General features: G+C 54.6%; 6 protein-coding genes across 6 annotated transcripts; 3 read left to right on the plus strand and 3 right to left on the minus strand.

Moving 5' to 3' along the window:
• Positions 1–60: 60 nt before the first annotated feature.
• CCMA1212_003429 (uncharacterized protein) lies at positions 61–1,561 on the plus strand (the record flags this gene model as incomplete). The annotated part of the gene is made up of 3 exons (XM_073700778.1): positions 61–250; positions 686–1,160; positions 1,288–1,561. 3 exons carry the CDS (start codon positions 61–63, stop codon positions 1,559–1,561), a joined length of 939 nt encoding a protein of 312 aa, XP_073560516.1.
• A 1,057-nt stretch (positions 1,562–2,618) lies between these two features.
• Positions 2,619–6,470, plus strand: CCMA1212_003430 (Phosphatidylserine decarboxylase proenzyme 3; the record flags this gene model as incomplete). The annotated part of the gene is made up of 5 exons (XM_073700779.1): positions 2,619–2,918; positions 3,012–3,056; positions 3,196–5,377; positions 5,429–6,180; positions 6,237–6,470. Coding segments are annotated over 5 exons (3,513 nt in total), but the record flags the coding sequence as incomplete, so codon positions are not given.
• Positions 6,471–6,980: 510 nt separating this feature from the next.
• On the minus strand, positions 6,981–7,232 carry CCMA1212_003431 (uncharacterized protein; the record flags this gene model as incomplete). The annotated part of the gene is made up of 2 exons (XM_073700780.1): positions 6,981–7,075; positions 7,109–7,232. 2 exons carry the CDS (start codon positions 7,230–7,232, stop codon positions 6,981–6,983), a joined length of 219 nt encoding a protein of 72 aa, XP_073560624.1.
• Positions 7,233–9,683: 2,451 nt separating this feature from the next.
• On the minus strand, positions 9,684–13,262 carry CCMA1212_003432 (MAP protein; the record flags this gene model as incomplete). The annotated part of the gene is made up of 1 exon (XM_073700781.1): positions 9,684–13,262. The coding sequence occupies one exon, from the start codon at positions 13,260–13,262 to the stop codon at positions 9,684–9,686; it is 3,579 nt and encodes a 1,192-aa protein (XP_073560626.1).
• Positions 13,263–16,918: 3,656 nt separating this feature from the next.
• On the minus strand, positions 16,919–18,108 carry CCMA1212_003433 (uncharacterized protein; the record flags this gene model as incomplete). Its single annotated transcript, XM_073700782.1, has 3 exons — positions 16,919–17,786; positions 17,895–17,932; positions 18,106–18,108. 3 exons carry the CDS (start codon positions 18,106–18,108, stop codon positions 16,919–16,921), a joined length of 909 nt encoding a protein of 302 aa, XP_073560627.1.
• Positions 18,109–18,570: 462 nt separating this feature from the next.
• On the plus strand, positions 18,571–19,510 carry CCMA1212_003434 (Acyl-CoA dehydrogenase family member 10; the record flags this gene model as incomplete). Its single annotated transcript, XM_073700783.1, has 2 exons — positions 18,571–18,621; positions 18,698–19,510. The coding sequence occupies 2 exons, from the start codon at positions 18,571–18,573 to the stop codon at positions 19,508–19,510; spliced, it is 864 nt and encodes a 287-aa protein (XP_073560628.1).
• Positions 19,511–20,117: the final 607 nt, after the last annotated feature.

Here is a 20,117-nt window from a genome sequence, read left to right on the forward strand (position 1 = left end):
CGCTGGTGCTGCGTCTGGGTGTCGCCTCGTCTGTTGACCACCGGTTGCGAGCTGGCAGTGATGAATGACTGCTTGAGCCAAGATTCTCGTATCAGCTCGGCCGCCTCTGGTTCGACGGCTATCGAAGGGCTCGAGGACGGGAAGCAGAAACTCTGGACGTTGCCGGGGCTTGGCTCTGGAGCTTGCGTGCACAAGGTGTGGAGAGAGGCTCCGGGGTTTGACGCTGAAGGTTCTGGATTCTACCGTGCAGGTCCGTTGGGAGCTTGTGATTTTACCCACCTGTGTGGTCGCCAGCAAAAAGCGAGCCAGGTCCAATTTCCCACGAGCCTGCTGGAGCAAGCTTACCTGCACCCGAAATGACAGGTGGCGTGACCATGCTGAAAAGGGGCCATATTTTACCGTATTCGGGTTGCATTTTTAATTCCTCATATTCTTCTTCAAAGTGTTTGCTACGGAGCATCTTCTTGATGTTCCTGAATATTATTACGATATTTCTTCGCAGGCAGTGATGCATGTTGCAGTCAATGACACAAAAAATCGTCGTTGCGTGGCTTGTACGAGGTATTGCTTCATTTGTTCCATTCTTCCTAGCTCTACCTGATGAATCGAGACCAATTCTCTAGCTTGGTCCGTTGCCATGGATCGTGAAACTCCAAGATGCTATGCAATGCTACGGAATACCCAGGCTTCATACCTTGCTTGCCGATTGAGAATTCGCCTGAGGAATTGAAGCTCAACGAGAAGGAGGAAACGAAGAAGAAAGCACAAGCACTTCCTTTTGCCATCGCACCGATCCCGATCCCGCAGGACGAACCGGATGACGCCGCCACACAAAACATTGTTGCTCTACTGTATTTCTTGCCAGCTAGCGTCAATGCCTCTCCAACAGCTCCTCCAGTAGCCTGGACTGGTAGCAGTTGTCGCCAATTGTGCATTGTGCCTCCAATAAGGGGTAGCGGATCGTTTGCCCCTTCGTCGTCGTCGAGCTCCGTGGTCCATCAGGCGCGTCATAAGGCTATGGCGATCAGGCTTATGGGTAGGACCTTGCCAGACAAGCCAGAAGCCAACGTCGTTCAGGGTGCTGAGAGAAGCCGGGCAACCCTAAATGCTGGCGATCCAATGGCCGTTTTGTTTGCCTGCAAATGGACCAGCAGCGCTACGTCATCTCATGATGGAAACGTCATTTGTCTTGGAGGCATGCTGAAGCTGTGCAAATGCATTCATTCAAACATGCACCTCTGAGTGGTTTCGCGCAACAACATTACAGCAACTTACTTGTTCTAGCAGAAAAAACGCCACAAGTCCCGGCAAATCAAGCGCTTTCACCCCCAGCACATGGCGCAATACATACATAAGTAATATCGATGCGTGGCCCCTTACTAAGCGGTCTGGCCTTGAGTGGAAGCTACAAGAGTCCGAATGCCTTCGTTTGCACATGCTTGCACCTTGTATGCGGACTCTCCCTGTCTTCGTTGGGATACCACCAGCCCGCCCAACAGAACAGACGGAACCTTCTGCGACCCATGGCCGCCGCGAAGACAAGGGTGGGACGCCGTCTTAGACACCGCAGCTGGCTCACATGTCATGGACTTGCCCCGCATCACGAAGGAGCGGTTTGATTTTTGATGAACCTTCTGCTGTGTGCTTCCCCTGGGCGGCCGCCTGAAGGAATCCGGCCTCACGTAAAGCTGCGGTGCGTAGTATTATATCATTAGCTGCTGCAGGTTGATGGTGGCTGCATTCTGTGAGAGATAGATTGCGGGCGTGGTGAAACAGGGCGTTTTCGTGCCGTTTAGTTGTGAGGGCGAATGGGTTGGTATCATTGGCTAAGACAAGTCGTGACCATCACAGCAACGACTCTAATACGCACAAAGGGGCTGCACTACCGGCTTTTGTCTGCAGTATCTCGAGCGTTGCTGCAAGATGGATGAGCTTCGAAGTTGGAAAAGAGGTCCGCTCGTATAGATCGAGGCAAACGCAGCTGCCATGAGGCATCCCGCAACGTTGGACAGCCAGAGCTGAGGGATCTCCGACAGTACGATCCAATTGTCCACAGACACTGTGGCTTAGAAGACGCAGGCCCCCAATGACGTCGCTATGAGAACTGTAGGGCGCCTCAACGCGCAGAGATGCAATGTGATGGACAGCTGAGGGATTCATATCACTCTCCATGCCATCCCGGTGTCTGGAATGCCCGGCAAGACGAGCTCCAGCTCCAGCTTCCAGCCACGACCGTCTAAGGGGTCGCGTCTAGAGCCAGGCCTAGCCACAGGCTGCCAGAGTAATACCGACCGAGGCCCGGCCCTTGAGCCGCTTTTTTTTTCATTATCTGTACTGCGGCCAGGCCCTTTTACTCCATACTTTGACAGCGATTATTTGGACGCAGCGCTGCATGACCGCCTCGCTTCTTTAAAATAGTGGAGGCTGGTCCCGGGGCGGTATCGAATAGCAAACGGGGGGGCCAGTCCGGAGACGCGGCGCACTTAAAAGTGTAGACGGACCTGCATCTCCTGCGATTCTGCATCCATCCGCATCGCCATCTGCTGCGTCTGCAATCTGTGTGAAGGTCGCGTCGAGCTGAGTCAACAAGCACAGGTATACATATAGTGAGGTATAGGTTGTCGTCGCCTCAGCCGCTGCACAGTGCGCCACCACTGTCCCCTCCAGCGCCTCAGCCGTACGTAGCGCCTTCCTCGGGCCCTCCCTCCCCTACGGGCACAAGTACAAGTACGACAGTTGCCAGCCTGCCTCGAGCTCCGCCCTCCGCCATGCGTATCCTCCCGAACCGCCTGCTGTCTTCATCACCAGCTTCAGGCGCAAACTCGAAAAACGAGAGTCCAATGCGAGCAAAGAACGATGCGGCGGGCTCTGCGGGGGCCCCTGTGAACGGGCTGGCGCTCAGGGTGGCCATTCTGCGGGTATGACTGCGCTCTTCCCTCCTGACCCTGATCGGTTTTGAGTCTGCGGCTTCGAGCGAGAATGGGCCGGTTACTAAGACGTGAGGCTTATAGGCAAGGAATCTGGCAGCCAAGGATCGCAGTGGAACTTCGGATCCGGTAAGTGGAAGCGGCGGCAATCATATTCGTGCGTTGCGAGCTCTCCAGCGGAGAGGCATCGTCTCGCAATCAACGCAACCACTACCCTCCCCTTTTTGCCGTTTGGAACACAACCGCTAACGAGCCAACGTCCATCTAGTACCTCGTCGTAACGCTTGGCGACGCTCGCGTCGTCACCCATTCCGTCCCCAAGACGCTCAACCCCGAGTGGAACGTCATCGAGGAGCTGCCCATAAGCTCCGTACAAAGCCTGGTGGTGGGCGTCATATGCTGGGACAAGGATCGTTTCGGCAAGGATTATCTGGGCGAGTTCGACCTGGCGCTCGAGGAGATCTTCCAGACCGAAACCGCCGAGCAAGAGCCGCGCTGGTATCCTCTGAAGAGCAAGCGCCCCGGCAAGAAGACGAGCATCGTTTCGGGCGAGGTGCAGCTCCAGTTCACGCTGCTCGACACCACAAACCCCTCCATCTCCAACCAGCAGCTCTTTGAGAAGTTCTACGCCCTGATCGGCTCCGTTTCCGTCTCCTCCCGGAACGTGACACCGACGGAGACGCCATTGTTGACCCCGACCGCCGCACGGTCAGGAACCACGTCGTCGGCCGACGGCCTTGGAGACGAAGACGACGACGACGACCTTACTGAGCTCGAGGAAGACATTGGCGATGAGACCGAGGACGCCTCAAAGCCAGAGACGGCTGAGAAGCGCCGGAAACGGCTTCGCATCAAGGGCCTGAAGAAGAAGCGGCGACAGGATCCCTACGCTTTTACCAATGGCGATTCGGACGTTGTCGGCATCATCTACCTAGAAGTCAGCAGGATCACGGACCTCCCGCCCGAATCCAACTTGACGCGGACTGGCTTCGACATGGATCCGTTCGTTGTGGCATCCCTGGGCAAGAAAACGTACCGCACCCGCCGGGTGCGACACAACCTCAACCCGGTGTTTAACGAGAAGATGATCTTCCCGGTACAGAACCATGAGCAGCAGTACTCGTTTGCCTTTACCGTCATCGACCACGACAAGTACTCTGGCAACGACTTCATCGCTTCTTGCACCCTGCCCGTCCAGACGCTCATAGAAAAGGCGCCCAAGGCGAACCCGGAAACGGGGCTGTACGAGGTCCGCGCCCCCGAGCCAGAGCCTGTGCCGGCACCCGCTCCGCCCAAGACCCGTCTTCAGAAGCTAGGCGTGTCCCGTTCCTCGTCCACGCAGAGTCTGAGCAAGTTGATGCGGTCGCAGACGGCCCCTACTCGATCTACTCCGTCAAACGGCTCTTCCTCACTCACAGTGAATGCCGATGGGAGCGCTTCGCAGCCCGGCACCACGCCGTTGGCCCCTCTGGATGCTCTCGCTCCCGGCATTGACGCTCCAGAGCCGATCTCGGAAATGGACGACCCCGACCTGGCCGAGTACGCGCTACCGCTGAAGATGAAGAATCTCGAAAAGTGGGAGAGCAAGCATAATCCCGTCATTTACCTCAGGGCCAAGTACGTGCCGTACCCGGCTCTGCGTCAGCAGTTTTGGCGGGCGCTGTTGAAGCAGTACGATACCGACGACAGCGGCCTCATCAGCAGGCTCGAGCTGACCACCATGCTCGATACGCTTGGTTCTACGTTGAAGGATTCGACCATAGACAGCTTCTTCCAACGCTTCCCTCACAAGGCGGCCGACAACGAGGATTCGTGGGAGCTCACCTTTGACGAAGCCGTTCTGTGCCTTGAGGATCAGCTGCAGGCCAAGAGCCGGTCCGGCAACAAGACTCCCGGCTCTGATGTCAAGGGCCTCAGTCTCTCTAGCAAGTCGTCCGGGGACTCTAGCGGACAGCCGGGCTCCGAGGGCTCGGGCCAGTCGACGCCCCAGATCACGGTAGACCCGCCACCGGGGGCGACGATTGGGCCCGACAGCACCACGCCCAACGATGAGGGAGAGGAGGGGTACTTTGATGCGGAGGATACAAAGGAAGAACACGTGGTGGAGATTCGGGAGTGTCCCATCTGCCACCAGCCTCGCCTGAATAAGCGCAGCGACGGCGACATCATCACGCACATTGCGACATGCGCCAGCCAGGACTGGCGCCAGGTCAACACGGTCCTCGTGGGCGGCTTCGTGACGGCGAGTCAAGCGCAAAGGAAGTGGTACTCGAAAGTGATCACCAAGATCTCCTACGGCGGGTACAAGCTTGGCGCCAACTCGGCCAACATTCTCGTCCAGGACCGTCTCACGGGGCAGATCAACGAGGAGAAGATGAGCGTCTACGTGCGGTTGGGCATTCGGCTGCTCTACAAGGGACTCAAGTCAAGGGACATGGAGAACAAGCGGAGTGAGTGCATTGGTGCAAGCTCATGATGACGACGGCTAACATGAACTCTAGTCCGGAGAATGCTGAAGAACCTCAGCATCAAGCAGGGCAAGAAGTTTGACGACCCTGCCTCGCGAGATGAGATTGAAAAGTTCATCGACTTCCATCGGCTGGACATGTCCGAAGTCCTGCTGCCGATTGAAGAGTTCAAGAACTTCAACGAGTTCTTCTACCGTGCGCTCAAGCCTGGGGCCCGGCCGTGCTCGGCGCCGGACGACCCTCGCATCATCGTGTCGCCAGCCGATTGCCGATGCGTCGTCTTCAACCAGATCTCGCAGGCGACCAAGATCTGGGTCAAGGGTCGCGATTTCAACGTCAAGAGACTCCTTGGAGATGCCTATCCAGAGGATGTCCCGCGGTACGAGAACGGCGCCCTGGGCATCTTCCGACTGGCCCCTCAGGACTATCACCGATTCCACATCCCCGTCGACGGTGTCCTGGGCAAGCCCATCACCATTGAGGGCGAGTACTACACGGTCAACCCGATGGCGATTCGCTCGGCGCTGGACGTGTACGGCGAGAACGTGCGCGTGCTCGTGCCCATTGACAGCGAATGTCACGGACGGGTCATGGTCATTTGCGTGGGAGCCATGATGGTGGGCAGCACGGTGATTACGCGCAAGGAGGGCGAGCACGTGCGTCGGGCCGAGGAGCTGGGCTACTTTGCCTTTGGTGGCAGCACGGTGCTGCTGCTGTTTGAGCCTGGCAAGATGAGGTTTGACGACGACCTGGTGGACAATTCCAACGGAGCCCTCGAGACCTTGGTAAGTTTCGCGCGCCATGATGTCCGATGACGGAACGGTTGCTAATGTGACGACAGGTTCGTGTTGGCATGTCGATTGGACACTCGCCGAACACAAGCCAGTGGACTCCAGACATGCGCAAGAATGAGCAGGACATCACGGAAGCCGACAAGCAGGATGCGAAGCGACGAATCCAGGGCAGCGCGGCGCTGGAGGAGGAATCGCCGGGCGACAGCGGTGATGAGAACCGGGAAAAGAAGCGGACGTCGCTTCCGCCCACCGTCAACACGCTGGCAGCCTCGGCTTTGTAGAGGAGGGCCGGCCACGGCTGGGCCAGAGCATGAAGCCATCGTACACTGGAATTGCGAGCCTTGCTGTCGTTGGATACACTTTGCATGAGATGACGGTTATGAGATGGCATGTATAGCAGATTCACGTTTCGCTTGATAGCATTCTTGAGATGAATACAAGATTTATTATTCGATGTAACTCCGGTTCCCAAGTGGTCAATTGGAATAGAAGTGCAAACAAGGAAAGAAGCTTGAAATGATGACGGTAATGATGAAAACGAAGGGGCAACCAGAAGGACTAAGGGTATGTCGATTAACAAAGACACAGTCATCCTGCCAACTCTGCATAAACGTCCAGTAAAACGACACCAGTTAAAGAAAAAAAAAAAAAAAAGAAAAAAAAAGAGAAGTAGAAAGGGAAAAGGGGGGAAAGGGAATAGGCCAACTCTATGCTGTCCTCCTTAAGCGCTGCAAGTGTGAGAGAACCAGCCCAAATCTGATTGCTTGATTGACTGGGTGGGGTTCAATCATTCAACGACCAGACGGCGAAGACGACAGCGACGACGAATGCGACGCCGTGCTTCCCCTCCGCTCGGGGATCTTTTGCGGCGAAGACGAGCGAGAGGATGAGGGGGGGGAAATTGGCGAGCCATGTGTTGTTGCGATTGGGGAAGATGACGACGTTGAAGCTGGTGATGATGTTGATGAGGCGGTTTGCTGTTGCTGTTGGCGGCGGGATTGGTTCCACGATGTGTAGAATTGGCGGCAGAGGTGTGCGGACATTGTGTATGTTTTTTTTTTTTTTTTTGGAAAGCTTGTGTGGTTTTGGGTTGTTTGTTTGACAAGTTTGGTGCTTTTTATTTGTGAGAAGAAGGGTGTATTCGGCGTGGATGGATTGGATTCTTCTTGTTTTCTTGCGTGAGAATTGGTGGTTGACTTGTATTTCGGTATATCGGGCGCCTCCTATTCTTCTTTTATTGTTCTGGAAATGGGGCGTTGAGGAGGAAATAAGCGTGGTATGTGTATGTGTTCAGGAGGGAAAGGAAACAGAAGAAATGGATGTTCACAGCGGATCAAAGAAGTAAGAAGGAAGAAAAGGGGGGGGAAAGACCAACAAGGTTACATAAAAAGAAAGGGTCTTTTATTCTGTTTTGTTAGAAAAACGAAAAGGAAAAAAAAAAAAAAGCATCAGATCAGATCAAGAACAGATGATCAGGCAAGAGGGGGGGGAGGAAGCAGGTGCCGCCTCCAAAGGTAGTTATTAATACCTTGCCCTTTTTCTTTACCTTGCCTTTTTTTTTAACCTTGTCAGTGGTATCTACGACTATATCGAACAGGGTAATAGGGTAGACACGGAGTACGCCGTTGCAGGTTTGTCCTGTTGTTGTTGCTCTTCTCTTTTTTTTTCTGGGGGATTTGTACGAGGGGCTTTTGCGTGGCGTTCAACAAGTCTGATCTGCCCCCTTTTTTTTTTCTTTTGCTTTCAAGGAGCGTGCTCCTAAATGTTTCTATTCGACTTGAATCGCGCGGATGGCATCTTGGAAAGGAGATGCATCATATGGCGAGGGCTTGCAACTGTCACGGATTCCTCCGCAGCTGCCCTTATCACTCTGCTTAGTATATCCAATCCAGGCTACCAAACAAGAGAAGAAAAAAAAAAAAAAAGGCATACGAATCATCCAAAACATCACATCATGCTTGCGTGCGAAATCGTTCCACCTCTGGAGCCCCGGGACGGAACACCAAAGCAGCCAAATCAGGCTAAGCTCAGTAAAAAAAAACCCCCAAAGGTACCCGGCCTTTGATGCTACCGGATTAGGAGTAACACGCTCGTTCTATATTTCGGCCTGGGAGGGCACATCATACGACCACTGAAGAGTAAGGTATGTATGTACTTCTGTCTACTTGGATACTGTACTTGATGGATATTTGTCCGTCCGTCTGTTTTTTTTTTTGTTTGTTTGTTTGGGGGGAATGTTGCTCTTCTGGGTATTGTGCCTTTTCCTGTTCTTCTATGGAACAAGGAATTACATACTCTGTTCTGTTCTGTTCGCCTAAAGAACGGTGTGCATATCCCGCGAACCCTGATCTTCGTTCCCGTACTCGTACCTGGAAAAGGGGGCCGAACGAATACTGGACCGTGACGAATCTCACTGGCGGTTTCTTACAATCATCATGATTGACAGACAATCCCACTCCCGCCTCGCAAAACGCAATACCTCTCATGTAAATAAATGCGGAGATCAGGAGAATATATATATAAAAAAAAGAACAAGCACAGAACGACTCCTCCAATCAAAGAACATGTGCAGGATAAATAGAGCAAAGCACAATCCTCACCTAAAATGATGCAAAGGCACCCGGCGTCCAATCACCGTCCATCTGTTTCCGCTGACCTTATCTTCTTTTCTTTTCCCCTACCTCCTGGACTTTTTCTCTTCAGCTGGGCCACCAATAAAAGTAGCGCATACTATGTAGATACCCCCTCGAGTTACAATGGGTGTTGGCGTGCCACGACTTTTGGTGTACTTGGCGTTACCCTATGATCTCAAGACATTCTGGGCACCTGTAGGGAATGATTTGAACGTATGAGTGCAGACTACCCATGTATTAAACGGCTTTTGCTCATATCACCAGCCTTCTAGACAAGTGCAATTGAATTCTCTTCAAAGGTACACCCACGTACATTCATCTTCACCTCCAGGCCGTCTGGCACGTCGACTCTCAAACACAAGGCAGACAGAACCCGGAAAGCACATCCACGAATGTCCCAGTATCAAAGCCGGCAACTGAAGGTGTTATACAACATCCTACTACACGTAGTGTTCAATCAAACATCCCAACTCCAACATACAAGGGGGAAAAGCCAACTTTTCATAAAAAACGAGAGGATAAGTCCGCCTCAATAAACGAACAAATGCTATACATGTTAAGGGGATATCGAGAGAAAAAGCTCTCGTCCCGTCAAGTCCGCCCTGCGGATTCGCACGCCAAACCCAGTGATGCCCAATAACAATAATCCACTGAACCCTCTCGTGGGGATAAAAACGAGCACCGTTGCCATGCTATTCGTCGCTTGTGATGATATCCAAAATCCCAGAAAACCTCCATGGGGATAAAAAGACAAAAAACGATGATATAAAAACAAGGATCAAGAAGAAACGTAGTAAAGAAGGAAAATCAGTCAAAAGAGGGGGTAGTCGCGAACAGAAGGAAACCATGCGCTCCCGTCAGCTAATCGGCAATGGCGCTCTCGTTTGCCTGGGCCTGCCGCAGCCTTTCCTCGTTCTTCTCAGCGGCCGGCAAGTTGATGTTGGCTCGTGCCTTGCGCTGCGCTTCGACGAAGCGTTCCCAGTACTCGGGATCGCTCTCTTTCAGGGCCGCAAACAGGATATCCCTGTCCTCCTTGAAGGCGTGGACGGCGCCCTTCTTCTTGGCTAGTTCCAAGAACTCCCCGCCAACCTCTTCGGCAATCTCGCCAAGCACATGCGCGTGCTTTGGGTCCTTTTCCACGTCGTCGAGGGTCGTGAGCAGATCAATGTGCTCGGTGAAGGCAGATCGGAATCTGTGGCCGGCACGGTGGACCCGTCCTTCTTCCTCGGCGAGCTGCTTGCCCAGGATCGAGTTGGACCGTGAGAGCGTGGGCCGCACGCCGAGCTCGCCCTCGTCTTCGGGGTCCGATCCGCCTGCCACGGGGTCGTCCAGGGTGGGTGGAGATGAGGAGAGCACCTCCGCCTCCGGCTGGGATGATGCCTGGCTGTCGTCTGCATACTCGCGAGTATCAGGATACTCGTCCTCGAAGCGCTTGATGATACCCTGCAGCGTCTCGTCCAGGAAGATGAGCTTCCGCAGATTCAGCTCGTCGCTCGGGTTCGCCCTCGCCTTGCTCAGTGCCGGCTGGAGGCGTTGTCGAATCTTGCGAGCACCAGCCAGCAAGTGCTTCGACAAATCTTTGGCCTTGCCGCTACTAGTCGTCGGAATCTTGGTACCGACGAGATGCTCTTCGTCGACACCGCCCGCCCGGAAGAACTCGCCAGAAGCCCGGCGGGATTCGTCGCCGCGGTTCTTGAGGCAGCACGCAAGCGCCTTGACCACGCCGGTACCGCCAATGACATAGTCCTCGTCCGGCCCGGAGCCGTCTTCCTCCAGCTCGTCCTCCTCAAGGACGTCGTGGCCAACGAGTTGCGCCAGCACGTCGGGATAAGTCGGCGTCTTACCATCCAAAGACTCTCCCTTGGCCTCGGCCAGCGCTGTGGCCACCGCCTTGTTGACCTCGACATCGTGGAGGTGCTCAATGTTCTGCAAGCAGTAAGCCACAACCTGTTTCGCCATTGCCTTGACGATTTCGCCAGCCTCTTCGCTGGGGACCTCGATGTCCACGCAGATCAAGCTCTTGGACAGCCTGGTGGCAGCCATCAGCGACGCATACAGAGCGCAGGCTTCTTCTTGCGCTTCCTCCGTCTTGGCGCTCGCAAGGGCCACAATCTCCGTGTTCCCCAGCAGACTCAGGTGGCAGAGGTGGCGGGCTTCCGGCACGACCTCGACTATGGCAATCGCTTGCTCGGCCGTCATGTTGACGTCTGCCAGATGCAGCCGCTTGAGGCATTGCATTTTGGGAATATATCTATGTGATGAGTTAGTTTCCTCGCTTTCTTCCTTACATGATCGATATCCATTCTTCACATACCTTCTGAGCAGACCAACAGCGCTCGGCGTTAATTGAAAGAGATCATGATTGTGTGACAGGTCGATGAAGACAAAATTCTTCAGCTTGGCCAAAACAGGCAGTATGTTGCGCAGAGACGAGGGCGTCAGGTTGCAGCCGGAGATGCTCAGCGCCCACAGCGGATCGGTTTCCTTGATCGAGGCCGCAATGGTGTCCATGTGCTCCCTGAGGTCGATGCCGCCCAGATCCAGGCCTTCGCACTTCCCAGACTCCAGATACCTCACCACGTGCTGGACGCCGTCGCTGTCGAGGGGGTTTCGGGCAGTGCCGAGTCGCTTCACGCCGCACTTGATCACTCCATCGATAATCTTGCCCAGCTGCTCCATGCTGGGCTCCGTCTCGCCAACGCTGAGCATTTCGAGCGCAGGTCCGGCTGGACGGTCTGCGAGCGCCCTGGAGAAAATGTCGGCAATGGTCAGCGGGATGTGGACGCCATTTCGAAGCGTGCCGTTGGTGTTGGCGGGCGCTTGGCGGGGGAACGGGATGCTGGAGAGATCCAGGTATTTGAGCGACCGGCACTTGTAGATGAAGAGCGAAATGTGCTTCCAGCCGTCCGGCCCCAGCTTGTTTTCTTTCAGCACAACCCTCTCCACCACTCCGCCCGTCTCATGGTGGTGAGCATTGGAATTCCTGCGCCTCCCTGGCTCTGTGTGCCTTGCTGCCAGGAGACCGGCGAGGATGACTCTGACACCTTCGTCGGTGAGCCCGCTGTTTTGCAAAATGACTTCCTTCACAGACACGACGGCAAGATAGTCTCCCAGCGTGATGAGATCCTGTAGCTGCATGAAGTAGCCCGTCAAGTCAATCTTGTTCACACAGCCATTGGGCAGAATGTTGGCCGTGTCGCTCAGCTGCTCCGTGATCTTCTTGAGAATAGGCGTCTCGCGAAGCTGGCAGCATCTTCGGTAGATTCTGACGGGGTTGATTGTGGGCGAGTTCGTCTTGGAAGGGGTTCCGTGCAGCTCGGCAGAGTCGCTGCTATCGTAGTAAATCTCTATGGGAATCGCCCCGCTCTCTTCGGCGAGCCGCCGCCTCTTTTCTTTCCTGGCCTTGCGCTCCTCTTCACTCCTCTTCTTCTTTTCCTTCTTTCTCGTCATATCCTTTGGGGCCGCTTTGGATTCTTCGGGGCCGTCCGCCGCCTTTGTGCCATTCTGTGTCGGTGCGGCCTGCTTGCTCTCGGCTTCGCGCGGTTTGGCCTCAGCGGTACCCGGATTGACGCTTTCATTCGAAGACAAGCAAGCCTCCTTTTGGGCTTCGGCAACCTTGGGGTGCTTCAATGCCTCCCCCTCGCCCTTCTCGCTCAATTTCTTCTTCTGGGTGTGGTCGGTGGAGTCGGTATCGACCTCTGGTTCTGCATACTTTGGCATGGGTGCAACCTCGACGTCGACGAAGAAGGACACCCGCCTTAGCTTGTTATCCTTGAGTTCTGCGATTGGACACCTCTCTCGATCCCGGTCCACGTTCAATATCCGGCGCTCAACCAGTCCGTGGTTGAATTTACCGGCAGCGCCAAGAGCACCACTGCTTCCACCGCCTGAGGAGGAAAGGCGCCGAAAAACGCCGAGCAGCCCAGGCTGGCCCGATCTCGGCGGGGCCGGCGTGTATGGCTCGTCGCCCTCTGGTTTTAGCCCATGCTGCAGAACGGCATTCTTGGTAGGCGTAATCTTGGGCACAATGGGCTCTGAGTTTGTTGGGGCCGCCGGTGGGTGCTGTTGTGAAGGCGCATGCTGCTGGTTGCCCGCTTGCTGGGCCTGGCCATTCGCCTGAGGGACTGAGCCCGAAAACTTGGCCGAGATGTTGGAGAACCACGAGTTGCGACGGTGAGGTGGTGTCACGCTGGTGCTGTTCTGCTTGTCGATAGAGCCCGCCCTCAGACGCCGGGCGCCGCTTGAGCCATTGACTGGAATCGGCTGCGTTTGGCTGACCGGCTTGCCGTTGTTCTCAGTCTTGACGTCGGGCTTTTCAGCGGTTGTTTGTGGGCTCAGCTTGAGGGGAGAATCGCTGGGTACGCTTCGCGGCTGTACTGTGGCCACGGGAGACGACTTGATGGGCGCGAAGGGTGCCTTGTTGAACTTGTCTATCCGCATTGTCAGCGTTCAATTCCAACACAGCCAATGCGCCAGCACGCAGCCACCACGGCGCCGATATGGCTTCCAAGGGCCATTGTCAATCGAGCGCCGTGTTCGATGCAGCGGGAGCAGCAGGTGGTAGAAAGCAGCAGAGCGGCATGCCTTTGGGCGAGCCCTGCGTCATCCAACTGACGTCGACGCCATGGACCTGTTCCATGTTGGAGGGAGTTTCGCAACCGCTCGCGCGCAGCTGGAGGAGACAACGGGAGTGTCGAGCGCAGTCTTGCTTGCTTGCGGATGTTGGAGAAGAGAGGAGAAGGAAATGGCAAAAAAATGGCCGGACGAGCGAAAGGAGGGCTTGTGGTTGATTACATACAGGCTTCCGCCCGCCTTTGACTGGCTCCAGCTGCGAGCGATCGAGGCAATAGGCTGGGGTAAGGCGAAAAACACGGGGAGGGGCGCTGGAGCCGCTGGAGCCACTGGAGCCACTGAAGGGAGACGCCTGACAAGCCACTAGCGGGGTAGATCACGGTCGCTGAGCTCGACCATCCTTCAGGTGTGTCTGCTGGTAACTATCCCGTCAAGCTCGTACAGTAGCCCTCAACCTTTCTCGGTGTAAGAGTAGTAGTTAATAAGCTGCTCTCCGTCTGATTGATACTACAGTACACCACGGTACTTACCGAACTGCCTTACTTCTGCGTCTCTCGCCTCTCGCCCGAGTGCCGCCAGACCAAGAGTTTTGTGGCATGTCAACCTTGAGCCTAAAGCCAAGTCGTACCCGTACTTGCGACATCCAAGTGCTCCCTGGTCTCCATCCCGTACCGATACCTACGTCAGGGCAGTTCGTCCCTAATACCTTCATAAGGTGTTCCACGATGTCCGCGTGGGACTCGTCAAGTCTGGCCGAGGTTCCCTGTATTCTTTCCATCACGCGAGCCCCCTTGCGAGGCCAAAGTGAGTGCTTTTCCCCTGTAGCCCAGCCCCAATTGGTCGCCTGCTTTTGGTGTACGGCGAGGGTTCGTCGTCGTGCTTTTGCCACAGGGCATCTCGTCGCATTGCACCAAAGACCGCCCAGCAAAACAGGGAACATACCACCCAGAGGCGAACTCCGTACCTACTAATCAACTACCTACTGTACCTATTGGAATTCTGTTAGGGCAACCTATGAGCTCATGTCACCACCACCTGGGCAGGCATTGCCTTATCACTTGGCTGACTGTATTCGCAAGCCACACCCACAACAAGCACCAAAGCAACCTTGAACTGTGGCAGCACACAAAAAGGCAAAATCCTCATACCTTCCCGCGGCAAATGCCCAATCCTGCTCGAGCGAGGACCCGGTTTCTAAGCACTTGCCGCCTTAGCCTGCCAGCCCGGCCGCTGACAGGTCCCTGAGTTTCTTTTTCGTCTCTCGCTCTCGCGTGTCCCGATTCCGGATAGCACCCAATCCAGTCCAATGGGTCGCGGTCCACCGTACTTGTTTGACCCTAAGGTACACTCGCGGAACCAGCTCCATAGAGGGAAATGCTGTTCCCTCCGTAGTGTTGAGAGTACTCGCTTTGTGGGAACGAACGGTCCGTTATTGTGCTCAGCTACGCAGAAGGATATACCGACGAGCCTTTTTTTGTCGGCCCTGGCTCAGAGTCCCCTTGCCTACATGTACTTTTCCTTCCGGGCGAGCCGAGCGATCATCGGAACGGCGCCACAGCGTACTGTAAAATTCAGATTGCTTCTTCAGCCATGTGCCAGCTCATAACACGTATCGGCGACCGTCTCCTGAGCGCCTGAAATTAATGGCTCAACCAGGGCCCCGTCAGCTTTGGCTGAGCTGATGGGAAATGGGCTCGCCCGGCTATCGAGCCCGAAGTACCTACAAACGTTAATATCTGGACGCATCTCGACCCCTGGCGTATTAGCCACAAAGTCACAAAGAGCAGCTCTGGCGGTAATACCATTTTATGAGTAAGTACAGCACAGCAGGGAATACTAAGGATTACGGACGCGCACTTGGCACGTGAGCATGATATATGCGTCTAACGTAAGGGACCGAAGCAGCGAGAAGGGAGATCGCCTCTCGTCCCTCACTGTTGTTGACGTATTGGCTCAGTCTACGTCATTCTGGTCGCCTGCTGTGTGACATTGCCATGGTTTTCAAGACACCAAGTGCAGTTCTCCCATACACTATTTCGTACATTGCACGCCTTCAAAGGATCCTGCAAGGGCAGCAAGCGATTAACATCTGCATGTATGTACTGCTACTCCTTACCCGGGAGCCACCAAAGTACCTAGAACATGCAATGATGTCGGACAACGCTGAAGAACATCTCCGATGATGAACTTCATGCAAGTGGGACTGCCGTTCCGCACCTTGACCTCGCCCAAGCTGTAGGCATGTATGGGGGCTGTACGGAGTAGCTGTAGGTAATTCCGAGTCCGTGATCAGGACGGTTGGCAAATTGAACCCCTGGCTATTGGGAAAACGTACGACCAAAATAGCATGCTGGACGTTATTAGGATCGGAGCTTCTGGTCAAAGACCGACCTCGCGACAGAAAGGGGCCAGAGCCAAATAATCATTTTCGTGCCGTTTTTGGGGGGGTTTCCTGGTCAAGGAAACTCCGGTACAACCCATCATGCAATGAAAGAAGGACAGGAACATCGGAATCGGCATTTTTGATTCCATTTCTGTGTTGCCTTCTTCATCTTCAATATCCGCGGACCATGGAATACGACAAAGGAGGTGGGAGTCCTGCTTCATTACCGCATGTCCGTGGCATTTGTATTTAGGCGGATGTAACCACACCGGGAGCAACCTCCACACGGACACTTCCATCTTCTTCGCCGATGATGTCCGAGGCCATGGGAGTGGAAAGATTGCTTGTCGTGCAGATTCCATTGCGTTACTCTGGATAGGAAGCTTGAGACTCACTTGTTCCACAGGTGATGGGGTTCAGGAGTTGGATAGGTGCGATGTGGGACTCATTCCACGTGAGGGCATTCAGTATGTTAACTTGCCTACAATGATACACATGTTACCCTAACGATCGATGGACAATACACGAGATCGTAGCTCACTGAGATAAAAGAGTTGAGATCAACCTGACAGTGACGAGTCTGCGTTGTAACGAGAAATGCAAGCAGCGAGTGGTGTTACTGTTGGTGGAAAAAAGTTGGGGGAGGTGAGTCGACTTTAGGGTAGGGCAGTCCACAGACAGGAAACACCAAATAAACACAAGCTACGAACCAACATTGACTGCATTGCTTGTTGAAACGACAGCATGGAGGCTGAGTGTTTGTTTAGACCTCATGCTGTTATAAAAGCAGAAGACATCGACCGATTAACGTTGCTTACGGTGACTGGGAGTATGTACCTTACTCGGGCACCAAATTCCCATGGGGTCAAAGTTTGGCCATCCGCAGAACGCGTTCACATTTTAAGCTGCACCGAACGAGTGCTAATGGCTGATCACGTTGACTGGCATGGCGGAAGCAAAGAACACATGGTATACGCTGGAAAAGTATTGCACGAAAAATGGATCTATAGATCCGGAGTGGAAGGTATCTTTTCATTCATTCAAGACCATGAGGACCGACCCTTTCATTCCTGTAACTCCAGACCCAATATATTCGAGAACCAAATTCGCAACCCTGCGCAAGAGCACCCCAATTTTTTTTTTACTCCTCAGCCAGGATCTTCTGGATCTTGGCCTGGACGCGGGCAGCCTTCTCGGCCTTGGAGAGTCTGGGAGTCTGGTACTTCTTGGAGATGGCCTTCCACTCCTCCTTGGTCTTCTTCTCGCCCTCACCCTCGACCTTCTTGAAGGGGTCCTCGCGGATGGCCTTGTGGGCCTCGGTGTAGAGGTCCTCGAGGGCGTCAGCCTCGACATCGTCCTCGATGTACTTGGCGAACTGGCTGCTGTAGCGCTCCTCATCGTCGTCGGCCAGAGTCTCCATGTACTCGGCGACGTGGCCGCCGTAGATGTACTTGCGGAGGGTCTCGGCGTCCAGCTCCTTGCTCTCAATGTCGTAGCCGGGGAATCGCTTCTCGGAGTGGGGGACGAGGATGCCGCCGTCGGAGGCGCCCTTGAGGGCACCGAAGACACGGGCACCGGTGGAGGTGCGGGCAAGACCAACGTCGAGGAAGGCCTTGAAGGGGCGGCGCTCGCCGTTCTCAGTCTCGGCGGCCTCGGTGAGGGTGAACTCACCGTCGGCCTCCTCGACACCGACAAAGTCCTTGTCGAGGCCGAGCTTGCTGAGGACACGGCGGGCGATCAGGAGACCGGTGGCGTAGGCGGCGGACCAGTTGGTCAGGCCGTGGTTGATGCCGTAGGCCCTCAGCTCGTGGGAGTAGGCGGCGACCAGGACCTTGTCACCAGAGATCTCGGAGCTGACGATCTGCATGATGATGTCCCGGTTGGTGAAGCGGACGACCAGGCGGTACTTAGGAGCATTGTACTTGTTCTTGGCCTGGGTGATGAGGCGCTTACGGGCGTAGTAGTCGGTCTTTCCCTCACGTCTGCGCTTGTACTTGGTCTGGTAGCGGCTGTCGAGAATCTGTTAGTTATTTTTCCATTCCACCGCATGGAGGAGCAGATCTTGGATTTTCCCTCCAACGCAGAGGAAAAGCCCAGGGGAAATATTCAAGACTCACCTGTAGTACGCGCTGTTCTTGGCGAGCTTTTGGAAAGGCTGTTTGCAAGAATCCCCGAGTCAGCAATTTGCGCTTCAGAATGCTCGTCTTCCTTCCGAAGCAATTTGCGACGACTCTCAATCACGAGCAATTGAGCGGCATTTCTGCCCCTGCTTTGAAAACATTTCCCATGTTACCGGGAAAGAGGTCTTCACGATAGGCCACAACTTACCATCTTGACGGTGTTGGCCTGGCGATGGCTGGCTTTGGTCCTCAAACTTTGGGTGGGAAATTTGATGATGAGGATAGAGAGGGCGAAATTCCACGGTGGGCTATTTTGTGAAGCCCTAAAATTTCGTGCGCCATCCGCTTCGCCTAGTTCCCACACCGCGGTCAGCCGGGTTGGGGACGAATCACATGACGCCACCCCTGGACGGAAGCTGGCAGTTGACTTAGTAAGCAAGCTAGTAGAATATGGGGTAATGACGGTCCAAGCCATTTGCGTCTTATCTTATCGTCCGTGATGGCGCGTGGACAATGGACCGCGAGCCGAGGTACGGCAACTTGCTTGAGCTGGGGATTGATGAGAGCTGTCTTGTCTCGATGATGTACCGAGTCTTCCCTTTTTCTTTCCAATCACTGCATGGATCCTGACAGCATATCTGTTGAGCTCATTTTGGAGGCGATTGATGCCGAAATGGAAGGTATACAGCCAAAGGTCCTCCTGTTCGATATCGGCGGTGTCTGTGTAAGTTGAGGATATGCATCACTCAGGATAAAGTGAGCCTCACATGGTGCTACTTCACCTTGACTAACATCCACAGGTCAAATCGCCCTTTCAAATTATCCTAGACTATGAGATCTCCCTAGGCATACCGCCCGGCTGGATAAACTACTCCATCTCCAAGTCCGGTCCCACAGGCTTCTGGCAGCGCATCGAACGAGGCGAGATCCCCATGGACGACGCCTTCTTCGACGGCTTCACGCGAGACCTCCACGTGCAGCAGCTCTGGGAGGACTTCTACACGGCGCAGCAGGCAAAGGACCCGCAGCGCCGCCTGGCCAAGGAAGAGATCCCTCCGCTGCCGCGCATCGACGGCAAGTGGCTGTTCAACGAGATGATGGCCGGCGCGGACGCGCCCGACCCCTGGATGTATCCCGCCCTGCAGAAGCTCCGGGCCAGCGGCAAGTATATCCTGGCCGCCCTGAGCAACACGGTCATCTTCCCGCCGGGCCACAAGCTTCACAGGGAAGACTTCTTTGACGAGCCCGTTCGCCAGATCTTTGATCTCTTCATATCGTCGGCGCACGTCGGCATTCGCAAACCTGATCCTGAGATCTACCGGCTCGCTCTTGAGAAGCTGAATGCCTTTGCTAGGGAGAATGCGCATGATCCGCGGCACCGGGGGAAGGGCTGGGAGAACGGCATCTCGCCCAAGGACGTCGTTTTCCTGGACGATATCGGCGAGAACCTGAAAGAGGCGCGGAGACAGGGATTCAACACGATCAAGGTGCACTTGGGGAGGACGTACGAGGCGGTTGAGGAGCTGGAGAAGATTACGGGATTGTCACTCGAGGGGCCGCATCCGAAGATACCCATCAAACCAAAGTATGGAAAGCCGCGGGCCAAAATATGATGATCATGATATTATTAATGTATCCATAGCGATGGCAGTGAGACTTATAGAAGAGCGGAACTGATTTCGGCGTTTGCAAGTACTGGAGGATTCCTCACCTTTCCGGTTACTTGTGTTTGTCTCTCAATCTTTAGACTTGGAGCAATACCTTAGCCATGCTAGTATTTTCGATTGCCACATCCCAGCCCATCAGCTCTCTGCATCGTCAAAGCCCCAAGCCGAGTGCGTGTGGCCAGGGGAGGTTGAATACGCATGACTGCGTTTCTTGAGTGGTTTCGACCGGATGGTGACATTTTGGTTTGTTGGGATCTGAATCCGGTTCTGTATATGGGACTGGAAGACTAGGAGATCCCGTGATGGATGTAGTTGCGATGAGCGAGGAGCTGCGCGCATCCGAAGTCAGTGTCTCATTATCCTGCATCAGTGTCTTGTTCGAGGCTTGACTGCTACATGACCTCCAACGCCATTCGTTTCGAATCAGCAAAACATCAACCATCTCAGGCAGACAAAGACTAACCGACGAGACATCATCCGCCTCGGCCTCCTCAAGCTCCGACTCGTCTGTTGCATACAATCCATCGCCATCTCGTTACATCTGGCAATTCCC

The sequence above is a fragment of the Trichoderma ghanense genome (genome assembly GCF_004382785.1).
Source record: "Trichoderma ghanense strain CCMA-1212 chromosome Unknown scaffold_3, whole genome shotgun sequence".
In the NCBI taxonomy this organism is placed as follows: Eukaryota; Fungi; Ascomycota; class Sordariomycetes; order Hypocreales; family Hypocreaceae; genus Trichoderma; species Trichoderma ghanense.